This window comes from Bison bison, unplaced genomic scaffold, assembly GCF_000754665.1.
Source record: "Bison bison bison isolate TAMUID 2011002044 unplaced genomic scaffold, Bison_UMD1.0 scf7180017864471, whole genome shotgun sequence".
Taxonomy (NCBI): domain Eukaryota; kingdom Metazoa; phylum Chordata; class Mammalia; order Artiodactyla; family Bovidae; genus Bison; species Bison bison.
Genome location: NW_011495032.1, coordinates 13,588,865 through 13,602,411, shown reverse-complemented (window position 1 = coordinate 13,602,411; position 13,547 = coordinate 13,588,865). Strand labels below are relative to the sequence as shown.

Genomic DNA, 13,547 nt, shown 5'->3' with positions numbered 1-13,547 from the left:
TCTATGCTATTTTTCAGAAACAACTGGTATTTTTAAGAAGCAACTGATATTTGTCAATGTCTATCATCATATAACATTTTGGGTAAACTATCTGAAATGTTCTGGCAGATTATGTAAATAGGCAAAATATTTAAATGATTGTGTTGACTCAAGAAATCTCTACTCAAAACTTCCCCATTTAATCATAAAAGTACTTGATTAATGTTTCTTTTTATTATTTACCTAGAAATAGCATTTAAGTTGATAAGATGTGTTTGCCCCTGTCATCTCTTGTAAAGGTTTCATATACCCCAGGGATATATGGAATCTAGTAATCATTATGTCATTCTAATTTTGAAAAATTTACAGCATAAAGTTTATTTGCACAGTTGTTAGAAAAAAACACACATACACATACCAAATAACCTAAAGTAAATCCTACCCCTGTACCATCCCGCCAAAGCAAAACAAACTCTTAAAAAAAAAAAAATCATTTCTCCAGTAGTGGGGTACAGTGAAGGAACAAATGTTATGAAAATTGAAGCCAGGAATGGGTGGATGGCAGCTGGTTATACTATTGTTTATTCTGTGTTACATTTGAAATTTTTCATATAAAGTTAAAGGAAATTTAGAATTTCCTTTAGAATATTTTTTAAATAGTAACTGATTTTTAATTAGTTCATATAACAGTGGATATTTTAATTGTTAGAATAAAAAGTTTAATTCTCTTATTTTGAATTTTTACAGATGTAAAAGTTGAGAAATCTTGCTGACAACAGATGAGTAGATGGAAATCAGAAAGGTTTTGTTGTAACAGTATCACTCAATCCTTTGCACATTTATCTCATTACACACAAAGGTCACACAGTAAAATATATCTTCAAAAACTACATTTAATGTTCTTATTAACTAACAACTTGATCAGATCCTCTTCCCTTCTGCTGAAACCAAACACTGGAAACAACCTGGTATATAAGATTTGTTCCCAGTCATTATAGTGATTACAGTAATTCACATCAGCAATACCATAACTACAGTCTTTTAAAATGTTCTCTTCTGATGGTGCCCAAGAAGTTTTTACAATCTGAAGCAGTGCACCACAGTAAAATTTGGGACATGAGAAGTATGCCTTTCTTTTGGAAAATATGGGGAAAACTGGACCAAAGACAGATTAATTTTAAGAAAAGGCACAAAAGGAAACAGACTTGGAAACTGATAGTTTTAATATCAATGCCCCTCTATATATTGGAAAAATATTCCCATGCCTAGGGATATGTTTATTTCAGTGTTAAGTCACTGTACAAGCATTATTAGATATATATCTTTATATTATATACAGTAGGAAAACATAAAAAAGATACGTTGGACAAAATACATTTACCAAAACATCTAACCCATTTACCACAAAACTTTTAAAATGCAAGCCATGTGGTTTATGTTTGAGAAGGTTAGTAATCAGACCCTGAAAATTTTTTGATAAATGTACCTATCAAGTTAAAGAATTTACATTCCATTGAGGAAAACTTTTATGAATAAAAATTTAATAAAGACGTATTAACACTGGCCATTAAAATTTGATAAAGAGTTTTAACATTGGCTATTAAAAGAACTAAAATAAATATATTAGAGTAGTTTTACAATCTGTTTTTGCAATATACTCATGTACTGAATCATGTACTATATATCACAGCACAGGTGAAAAATCATTAAAAATAGGGACATGTGCCAATAAATTTAATATTACTCATTTAAAGTCAACACATCAATCACAATTTTCTAAGTCACTTGATTCATTCATAAAGTATAGAGGTATAGAAGCTAATTGAAAATTAAATCAAAAAGGAAAAAAGACATAGAAGAAAAAGGCAAAAAGAGGTAACTAAAAATGATTTTATAAAACACTTAGCTTAATCTAGCCAAAGAAAATGCTTTAAAGCTAAATAATAGGTGGAGGATTAATACAGATTATTACACGTAAAAAATACTGTTCTAAATCTAGTACTTCCATAGATTAACCCTAAAAATAAAGTAACAGAAATTGATACCAATTACCAACCCCAAGCATATCTATTGATAGAAACATGAAGTAAATATAAGTCAATTACAATCCTTTCTTATTGTTACCAAGTTCAAGGCATCATCCATTGCACCCCAGAGTCACAAACTGCCTCCCGTGTAACAAGTCATGGTCAACATGACCAAACTGAACACTCCATACATACTAACAACATTTGCCTTGATTTTTTATGGAGCATGATTAATTAAAAAAAAAAAAAAAGACAGGGAAAAACCTCCAAAAATTTAAACTCAAAAATACTTTGGACTAAAAAAAAGAAGAGAAATCAAGTTATTCAGATGACAAAAACCAGAAATCACCAGTAGTACTGAGGTACAAACATATAAGACAATGCAATTTACTCTTTACCTTTAAAATAAAAAAGTAGAAGTGTGATAATTTTAATACATTGCCCTAATTTTCCCACCCAGCCTTCAAATTATCACAAGATCTTAACCTTTAAACTGAAACTGAGATTAAAAAATAATGTAAGGATACTCCTGTTTCATCCAGAACAACTGTGCTTTCAAATTTATTTTTACTGTTTCCTTTAAGTCAAACAACCACATTATCATCATCATCAAATATAACAAACTGCATCAAAAAATATTCCTTTAAGTTTAGCAGCTACCACAGAGAGAAAGAGGTTAGCACCTTCATGGTTTTTTAAATTATGTGCATTTTAAGTACAAAAATGACATTTTCTTTTATGAAGGTATTTACCTATATAGCTTTGTTTAAAATTTTAAATATTGGAGTTTTCCTACAAGTTTAGTAGTTAAGAATTTATGCAACAGGTTCCTTCTGTCCAAATCCTCCTTTTTTCCACAATCTGCTAATCCTTTTGAACATCTGCTCTGCCTCGTCCCCCATTTCCTGAGGATCACCACCAATCCTACAAGGAAAAAATATCAATACTACAAAATTATGAAATAAAGAGTCTTACTAAAGACTCTACTAATTTATGTGTTTGGGGGGAGGGGGATAACATGAAGAAAATATTTTAATAGCATCATAATAAAGTCTTGAATTTTGAAAGAAAAAAATAACCTTAAGGTCATCAGTTAAAAAACAGAATTCACATTGAGTAGCCAAGGTATAAGAGCCACACTTCAGGTACTCAAAGTGTAAGCTCCTTGATAAGAGGCCTAGTTCCTTACAGATAACAAGCACTGACTAATGTCCAAAGAATGACTATACACACTCATTAAAAATGAGACTGACTTCTAATTCAATAAACTGGTATCTTCTGTATAAGTGAAATAAGGAAAATAATATTTCTCAACTTTTTAGACAATCTAACTATGCTAGGTAAAGACGAAGATGTCATCAAGAAAACAGCAAACAGTTACATTAAAAATGGCAGTGTGAATTTGAATGAACAGCAAACAGAAAATCAGGAGATTTAGCTTAAGCCAAGTCCACTGTTGTTAGAACCTATCAAGTCTATTTCCTCATTTTACCTATTTATAGAGTAAGAGGGCTGAGCTTGAAAACCCCTTCAGCTATGGTTTTATTACTTCAGCTTCAACTACCAATTTATAAATATTATGTGATCATATAATCTGCAGAGATCACAGACAGGTGTTTATAAAAATTTCGACTTTTTTTTTAAAGAGTCCAAGAAAAGTATTATATTCTGGGACAATTTTACACAGAGGTATGTCAAGCTTACCCCTCCAAGATTTAGATGAACTTCATTAAAAAAAAAAAAAAACACAACATAAAACTTGTGAAACACCATCTAAAAATAAAACAGAAAAATTCAAATAAAGTGACCTTAAATATGAACATACCCCAAAGCTTCATTTCCAACTTTGTCAGTAAATTTTTCTAAATTTATAATTTTAGATCAAATTTGTAAAGACAAGATGACTCAGTTAAATGCACAGTTAGATACAACCACACTTATGCTGTATATGTGTGTTTTTTGAACTGTTTCTCAGTACTTATATTAATGTGGCTCAATATATAATTTATGGTGTATGATTGAACATGGTAAGTGAAACTTATAAAGTAATGATGTGGTATGACCAGACATGCATTTCTCACATGCAGCATTTCAGTGTAGTATATTAAGCCCATGAATCATTAAACAAAAGATGTTTAACTGCATGCAGTTAAGCAAGACTGCTACTAATCATTTACATATGTCCTTTCTTGAAAATACTATTGGTGTGCTATGTTAATCTCTCTCCAGTGTAAAAGTTCTTAAACTGAGATCCATGGGTCAGCTTCAAAGGGTCTGTGAACTCCCTACAGTTCATATAAAATCATGGTATGTGAACATTTTTTCTGGAAGACCCAAAAAAGGGTTAGAACCATTCTAGTGGTTTTCTCATCAAGCACTAATGCATACCTTTTATTATCATAATTTTCCTTACTTCTAATTTAAGTTACATGTGCAAATCTGAACAATTATTAATGAAACTTTTCTCTCACTGTAGTATTTCATTGTAAGGGTCCATTTACTGGTATATACCTCACATTGTACTGTAAGCTACCTGAAGGCATGACTATGCCTATCATATACTCATAACTTTTTATAATAAACAAGTAGTTTCTTTCATCTCAAACTGACAACTCTTCTCTTATATTAAACAGCAACAAATAACTAGAGGTTATAACGGGCAAACTGAAAATTTCCATAGCCTAAAATTACTTACATTAAAAAATAATACTTGGCTATAATATCTATGTCAGTGGAGTTACAAGGATTAAGTGGCCAGTACTTACAAAGCATTTGCTTCAAAATAACAACATATACATTCTTAAGATACTACTCTATTTTAAAGGCTTTTCCTCATGATCAACAACAATAAATTCATGAGAGTTAAGAGAATTTATAGCATACAAACTAGATGAGATTTTATTAATTGGCCAAGGGTATAACTTATATTCAAACATTCCTTGAGTAACCAAGGTATCTCATCCTCAGAAATGCATCTACAAAGCCATACAGCTATGTTATCTTTAACCATGAATAGATATGCACAGATTTACTGAAGAAAGTATATAAATGTTACAAACACAAATGAAACATAATTGAATATAAATGAAACTTATAATTAGAAATTAAAAACCTAAGCAGTGTCATAAAATAGAACCATTTTCAAATACTTATTTCAATACAACATTAGTATTTCCAATTATTAAGGCAAACTAGACACTTAACAAGAAAACATACAGTGTAAACAAACCAAAGAGTAGGAAAAATAAAATAACTTAATAATTGGAATAAGTCTTATTTACGATTCAAGTAAAACAAATGAAACAAGTTCAAATGAAAACTGTGATTACAGTTCATGAAAGTCAAGGACTTGAGAATATTCAAGGGTAAATGTACTTTGTCTTTAACACAAAGTACCAGAACATTTGTCCCTACATATGCTGATGACAAACATCAAACAGTAACATGCTGTTAATTCTGTTTATATCTGTTCATTCTAGAAGAGCCAAAAAGAGAAAGAAAAAAATATTAAAACTTTAAGAAGAAAAACTGTGACTACTGTTCAACAGAAACTTCTTTTTGAATTTCTGCCAGATCTTCAGGTCAAGAGTAAGTGTTAGAATTTATAATGAGTCATCTGTTTTTAATTCTGCCCTTGAAACTACATCATTTATTTTGAAATAAATAAAAATTCTAACCTTATACCATAAGATTAACTTAACACCAAAAGAAAACTTTTCACAATTCTACATAAGGTTCATATTTATGCCTTAGTATTTAAAAATATTACTAGATTAAAACATCAACAGTTTACCTTTATTAATGAAGTCACAACAATTGCTCCAGCATTTACCATAGGATTGTGTGGTTTATCTGAAAAATATAAAAGCAACAGAATTATGTTAAGTACCTGATACCACTTTCTGTGATGCAGTTACTTCCCATGGACATACACCTATTTTCTTTATATAAGCCACTGTTACAATTCTTTTGGGGGGTGGGAGGTAGAAAGTGGAAGAATGCAATTAAGTCTTTACACATCAAACCAGTAATACACTTCTCAGAAGCTACTATAATTATACAGGCAAACAAAGATTCAGATACAGAAAGACAGAGAATAGTGGTATAAGAGCACATTCAAATTTCCTAACTATGCCATTTACTAGCTATTTGATCCTGGGCAAGTAACTGAATTTCACTGTGCCTCAATTCTCCCATCTCTAAACAGCACCAATATCTCAGCAAATCATAGTACTTGAATGAATTAAAACACATGCAATGTTTTGGCACATCACTAAGCAATCAAATAGTATTACTATTAAAAATCACCTTGGTAAAAGCCTATCTAGTGTGGACCCAATTTTCCTTTTAGAAAGTATTTTACTTTCTTATTTATGTGTATATATATATATATATATATGTACATGCTCAGTCAATCAGTCATGTCCCAACTCTTTGCGACCCCATGAACTGCAGCCCACTTAGTCTCCTCCGTCCATGGGGATCCTCCAGGTAAGAATACTGGAGTGGGCTACCATTTTCTTCTCCACATACACATGCAGAAAAAGAAAACACAAACAAGTAATACATACAGGATAAAAAGATTACAGGGTATTTAAGTTGTATTGTCCATGCTTTCTATATTTCCTGACAATAAGGATGTATTTTGTATAATTAAAAAATTACTTAAAATTTAAGTTCATCCAAAATCCTACCTCTTCTAATTCTTCCAATAAAGAGAATTTCAAAGTCTCAGCTGATTATATTGTCATTTACAGTACAGCACAAATGCCAAACAGGGGCACGGGAAACATTTATCTGAAAGCATAATTCCTAATCTATCTGTTTGTGGTAGTAACTTACTTCGTTGGGAACAAGTTCCTATCTAACTTAACAAATCTAGCAGAGTTCATAAGTTATTGCTACATTTTGTGTCTCCTTGAATTTTAAGCAAGTTATCTTCTGTGAGATGAGTCTAGAGCTAAACAAGGAAATTCTTCAACTGTTGAAGACTTCTGTATGACCCAGGAATTCCAGTCTCACTATATAACCAAGAAAAATAAAAACTTATGTGTACACAAATGTTCTTAGCAGTATTACTGGTAATAGTTAAAAAAAACTGAAAAATAACCCACAACTCAAACATCCTGCCAAATGATGAATGGGTAAACAAAATGTGTTATTATTATCCATACAATGGAATATTATTCAGCAATTAAAAATGAAGTACTGACATATGCCCAACATGAAAGCACCTTAAAAACATATGCTAAAAAAAGTAAAATATGCCAGTCATAAAAGACCAAATATAATGATTCCATGTACATAGAACGTACAGAATAGGCAAACCCATAGATACAGCAAGTAGATTACTAGTTTCGAGGCACAGAAGAGAAATAGACTACTAATAGGCATAGGGTATCATTTGGGGTGGTAAGCGTCCCATGATTGGTTGTGGTCATGACTGTACAACTCTATGAATATACTAAAAGTCATTAAGTAGTACATTTTGAATGAGTAAATTATGTGGTAGGTGAATTCCATTTCAATAAAACTGTTAAAACTGTTTAATTAAAAAACAATAATGACAAAAAATTGGGTAACCTAACAGTACATTATTCTCCTCAATATAAGATCAACAATGTGATTTAGTAGCTAGCTCTGCTTTAACATTTTGGATTATGATAATGACAAGTTTTCCAGGAGTCATGTATGGATGTGAGAGTTGGGCTGTGAAGAAAGCTGAGCGCCGAAGAATTGATGCTTTTGAACTGTGCTGTTGGAGAAGACTCTTGAGAGTCCCTTGGACTGCAAGGAGATACAACCAGTCCATCCTAAGGGAGATCAGTCCTGGGTGTTCAATGGAAGAACTGATGCTGAAGCTGAACCTCCAATACTTTGGCCACCTGATGCAAAGGGCTGACTCACTGAAATGACCCTGATGCTGGGAAAGATTGAAGGCAGGAGGAGAAGGGGACAACAGAGGATGAGATGGTTGGATGGCATCACCAAACTCAATGAGTTTGGATAAACTCCGGGAGTTGGTGATGGACAGGGAGGCCTGGAGTGCTGCGGTTCATGGGGTCACAGAGTCAGACACGACTGAGCGGCTGAACTGAACTGAATGGCGAGTTACAAAAGTTAAAATAAAAATTAGTACAGGAATACTGTCTAAGTAGTACAATTTCACCTATTTCAAATTATGCTAAGAGAAGTCTGCTTTCTTTGAGATCACACCAAATAAGAATGATTATTGACACAGAAAAACAGTACACAGCCAAAGGGAAGCCAAAAAACAAAAAATCTCCAGTATTATATCCATCTGAAAGGGAAACCACATGCAGACAGAAAGCAAAATACAGAAATCAGGCTGTGCTAAATTAGTCTATACTTGTATTTGTATATATTCAAGTATTTATCCTCTCATTTTTGACATTATCAGGTTCAGTCTCTAGAGCTCTAGAACGTTGAAAGTCAAAGTGAAAACAGCTCAGTTGTGTCCAATTCTTTGCGACCCCATGGACTATAAAGTCCATGGAATTCTCTAGGCCAGAATACTGGAGTGGGTAAACTTTCTGAAACTTCTCCAGGGGATCTTCCAAAGCCAAGGATTGAACCGAGGTCTCCCACATTGCAGGTGGATTCTTTACCAGCTGAGCCAAAAGGGAAGCCACAGAATAAAAAGATTATGGTAAAATAAAAAAGAAAATGGAACTGCCCTCAAAACAAACAGAAAAAGAAGCATAAGAAAATACCAGTTGTAGCTTCACTTAAAAAAATTAATAAAACAATGAGTATAAGGCATATGTTCATTTTTCATGCAGCATAAAGAAAAACTACAAGAGTGGTTGCAATCACTGAATTCCTTTACTTTTGTTTTCAATTCTATTTTAACTCAGCACATGAGGAACCTAGCATATGCCCAAAAGACTAAAAAATAGAAACCAATCTATATGTTGGTGTTTCCATTTAAAATCTCTATCAAAGTTCTATCTACCTTTGTCATTCTCTTTTTTTTGGATTCCTGTAAAGTATTTAGACTTGTTAGTTATCCAACTATTTAAAACAAGATATTTTTTTCATATACTAAATGTTATGGAAGAGAAAAAGCAAAAACATCATCTCTATGAGGGCCACCATAAAAGCTTTTTATAATGGAAGTTTTCAAACATATATAATATACAAAAGTAGAAAGAAAGAATACAAGTGTGCATGTACCCATCATTTAGCGTCAATAACTAATATTGATAACATTGATATTGACAACCAAAAATGGTATTTTTGATAACCAGTATCATTTAGTTTCGATGCTAACCAACAAATTCCAGACACTGAAATTTTATAAGATATTCCCCTATGGGTAATTATACAGTGAAAGTCTTACTTTCTGCCCTTATCATCTCTCCACCTCACCCTCCAGTGGTATAAAAATGCCTAAATAAAACTATTTTTTAAAGTAAGTGATTAAACTATCTCTATGGGTTTCAAAGCATTTTCATGACAGATGAAAAAGTATGAATGTTTCAATTTTTTTCCTTCAAAATAAAAAAAAAACTACTTAGATATACACAGGAAAATGAGGTATTTCTTTTTCCAAGTAACTTTTATATAATTCTTACCATCTTCATTTAAAAACAGTTTGTTGAACCTTAATCCACTTGGCTCTTTCCCAACGTATCGATGCACATATTCTGTTCCAAGGTCATTAACAGCAATGGCATATTTCAAAGGCTTTACACAGGACTGAAGACAAAATGGAACTTTGGTATCTCCAACAGAATGCCTATTTAAAAGTAGATTTATAAAACAATTTAGATCAATTGGGAAAAAAATGTAACAATAATTACAGCTGTTATTTACATGTTAATTCTAATTTACAACAGCTTTCCCATAATTCAACTACAAGTTTACTTGGACATTAAAGAATAAGTAAGAATAAATATGTTTATTTAAAAAATACAAACGTTTACAAGTACTCAAGTAAGAGACCGGCTCAAAATTATTACATAATAAGTAATGTGAAAAACTGCCTCTGAGGACAAGAGGGTATGACCCTCCTTACTTCTATCTGTATTCTAACATATAAAATGAACTAGGCTTTTAGAAATCAGTCACCATTTTTTTTTTTTTTACTCATAGCTTTAATCAAGGCTAAACTGTTCTTTGCAGTCCGAGATGGAGAAGCTCTATACAGTCAGCAAAAACAAGACCGGGATCTGACTGTGGCTCAGATCATGAAGTCCTTATTGAAAAATTCAGACTTAAATTGAAGAAAGCAGGGAAAACCACAAGACCATTCAAGTATGACCTAAATCAAATTCCGTATGATTATACAGTGGAAGTGAGAAATAGATTTAAGGGACTAGATCTGATAGATAAAGTGCCTGAAGAATTATGGACGGACGTTTGTAACATTGTATAGGAGACAGGGATCAAGACCATCCCCATGGAAAAGAAATGCAAAAAAGCAAAATGGCTGTCTGGGGAGGCCTTACAAATAGCTGTGAAAAGAAGAGAAGCGAAAAGCAAAGGAGAAAAGGAAAGATATAAGCATCTGAATGCAGAGTTCCAAAGAATAGCAAGGAGAGATAAGAAAGCCTTCCTCAGCGATCAATGCAAAGAAATAGAAGAAAAGAACAGAATGGGAAAGGGAAAGACTAGAGATCTCTTCAAGAAAACTAGAGATACCAAGGAACATTTCATGCAAAGATGGGCTCAATAAAGAAGAGAAATAGCATGGACCTAACAGAAGCAGAAGATATTAAGAGGTGGCAGGAATACACAGAAGAACTGTACAAAAAAGATCTTCACGACCCAGATAATCACGATGGTGTGATCACTGACCTAGAGCCAGACATCCTGCAATGTGAAGTCAAGTGGGCCTTAGAAAGCATCACTACGAACAAAGCTAGTGGAGGTGATGGAATTTCAGTGGAGCTATTTCAAATCCTGAAAGATAATGCTGTGAAAGTGCTGCACTCAATGTGCCAGCAAATTTGGAAAACTCAGCAGTGGCCACAGGACTGGAAAAGGTCAGTTTTCATTCCAATCCCAAAGAAAGGCAATGCCAAAGAATGCTCAAACTACTGCACAATTGCACTCATCTCACACGCTAGTAAAGTAATGCTCAAAATTCTCCAAGCCAGGCTTCAGCAATATGTGAACCGTGAACTTTCAGATGTTCAAGCTGGCTTTAGGAAAGGCAGAGGAACCAGAGATCAAATTGCCAACATCCGCTGGATCATGGAAAAAGCAGGAGAGTTCCAAAAACCATCTATTTCTGCTTTATTGACTATGCCAAAGCCTTTGACTGTGTGGATCACAATAAACTGTGGAAAATTCTGAAAGAGACGGGAATACTAGACCACCTGACCTGCCTCTTGAGAAATTTGTACGCAGGTTAGGAAGCAACAGTTAGAACTGGACATGGAACAACAGACTGGTTCCAAATAGGAAAAGGAGTATGTCAAGGCTGTATATGGTCACCCTGCTTATTTAACTTATATGCAGAGTACATCATGAGAAACGCTGGGCTGGAAGAAGCACAAGCTGGAATCAAGATTGCCGGGACAAATATCAATAACCTTAGATATGCAGATGACATCACCCTTATGGCAGAAAGTGAAGAGGAACTCAAAAGCCTCTTGATGAAAGTGAAAGAGGAGAGTGAAAAAGTTGGCTTAAAGGTCAACATTCAGAAAACAAAGATCATGGCATCTGGTTCCACCACTTCATGGGAAATAGATGGGGAAACAGTGGAAACAGTGTCAGACTTTATTTTTCTGGGCTCCAAAATCATTACAGATGGTGACTGCAGCCATGAAATTAAAAGATGCTTACTCCTTGGAAGGAAAGTTATGACCAACCTAGATAGCATATTCAAAAGCAGAGACATTACTTTGCCAACAAAGGTTCGTCTAGTCAAGGCTATGGTTTTTCCTGTGGTCATGTATGGATGTGAGAGTTGGACTGTGAAGAAGGCTGAGCGCCGAAGAATTGATGCTTTTGAACTGTGGTGCTGGAGAAGACTCTTGAGAGTCCCTTGGACTGCAAGGAGATCCAACGAATCCATCTACAGGAGATCAGTCCTAGGTGTTCTTTGGAAGGACTGATGCTAAAGCTGAACCTCTAATACTTTGGCTACCTCACGCGAAGAATTGACTCATTGGAAAAGACTCTGATGCTGGGAGGGATTGGGGGCAGGAGGAGAAGGGGATGACAGAGGATGAGACAGCTGGATGGCATCACTGACTCAATGGACATGAGTTTGGGTGAATTTCGGGAGTTGGTGATGGACAGGGAGGCCTGGCGTGCTGCTATTCATGGGGTTGTAAAGAGTCGGACACGACTAAGCGACTGAGCTGAACTGAAACTGTGGTTAGTTTTTAAATGGGGCTCAGTTTATTCAATATTGTTCTCTGAGCCCCGCTCTAAAAACGCCTCTTCTTGTGAACCATATCTATTCATAATTTCCAGCCCCACTAAAACAAACAGCATCCAGTTTTACAAACTTGATAGAGCTGACACCAAAGGCAATCATTATCACCATGGAGATAAACAACAGAACAAAAAGAAAGCTTTTTATGTTACCAAACTGCTAGGATGCAGATGAAGTAGAGAACTGGTTGGAAAATGAAAAAATTGTGACTGACCCCAAAAGCAGAGATTTCTGTTTAATTTGCTAAAGTACCCAGGTGTCCCCATCAATGAGCCAACACAATACAGGCACACATTCATTCTAGTGGAACGTATTCATAGTGAAACTGGGCACTATAAAAACTACCCGTTGACAATCAGAAGTTAATGGAGACATCAGAGGGACACCTCATTTCTAAGTATATGATGGACTATAAGTAAACATGTATATATATATTTAAAAAGAATAGAATATTTTTCTTATCAAATTTATGAACAACTTGTAATTCAGCCTATAACTTCAACGTGACAATCATGCTATTACCTGACAAAAGCCTGTTTTACTACCTTTGGATTTAGAACTACCTATGATCTAGTCCAGCAAAAACAAGACCAGGAGCTGACTGTGGCTCAGACCATGAACTCCTTATTGCCAAATTCAGACTTAAATTGAAGAAAGTAGGGAAAACCACTAGACCATTCAGATATGATCTAAACCAAATCCCTTATGATTATACAGTGGAAGTGAGAAATAGATTTAAGGGCCTAGATCTGATAGACAGAGTGCCTGATGAACTATGGACTGAGGTTCGTGAAATTGTATAGGAAACAGGGATCAAGACCATCCCCACGGAAAAGAAATGCAAAAAAGCAAAATGGCTGTCTGGGGAGGCCTTACAAATAGCTGTGAAAAGAAGAGAAGCGGAAAGCAAAGGAGAAAAGGAAAGATATAAACATCTGAATGCAGAGTTCCAAAGAATAGCAAGAAGAGATAAGAAAGCCTTCTTCAGCGAACAGTGCAAAGAAATAGAGGAAAACAACAGAATGGGAAAGACTAGGGATCTCTTTAAGAAAATCAGAGATAACAAAGGAACATTTCATGCAAAGATGGACTCGATAAAGGACAGAAATAGTATGAACCTAACA

The 13,547-nt window shown here is 34.1% G+C and overlaps 1 protein-coding gene across 4 annotated transcripts in view; it reads right to left on the bottom strand.

Moving 5' to 3' along the window:
- GLS (glutaminase) overlaps positions 1-13,547 on the bottom strand; it is an 86,139-nt gene that overhangs the window by 50,363 nt on the left and 22,229 nt on the right. For 3 of the 4 annotated variants that reach the window (XM_010860832.1, XM_010860833.1, XM_010860834.1), the window contains exons 6-7: positions 9,605-9,768; positions 5,800-5,858 (exon numbers count right to left, since the gene is read on the bottom strand). In XM_010860832.1, coding sequence (XP_010859134.1) covers positions 5,800-5,858; positions 9,605-9,768 — 223 coding nt within the window. Of the gene's footprint in view, positions 1-2,758; positions 2,904-5,799; positions 5,859-9,604; positions 9,769-13,547 lie in introns of those variants that run through there. The other variant, XM_010860836.1, reaches the window with a different exon arrangement.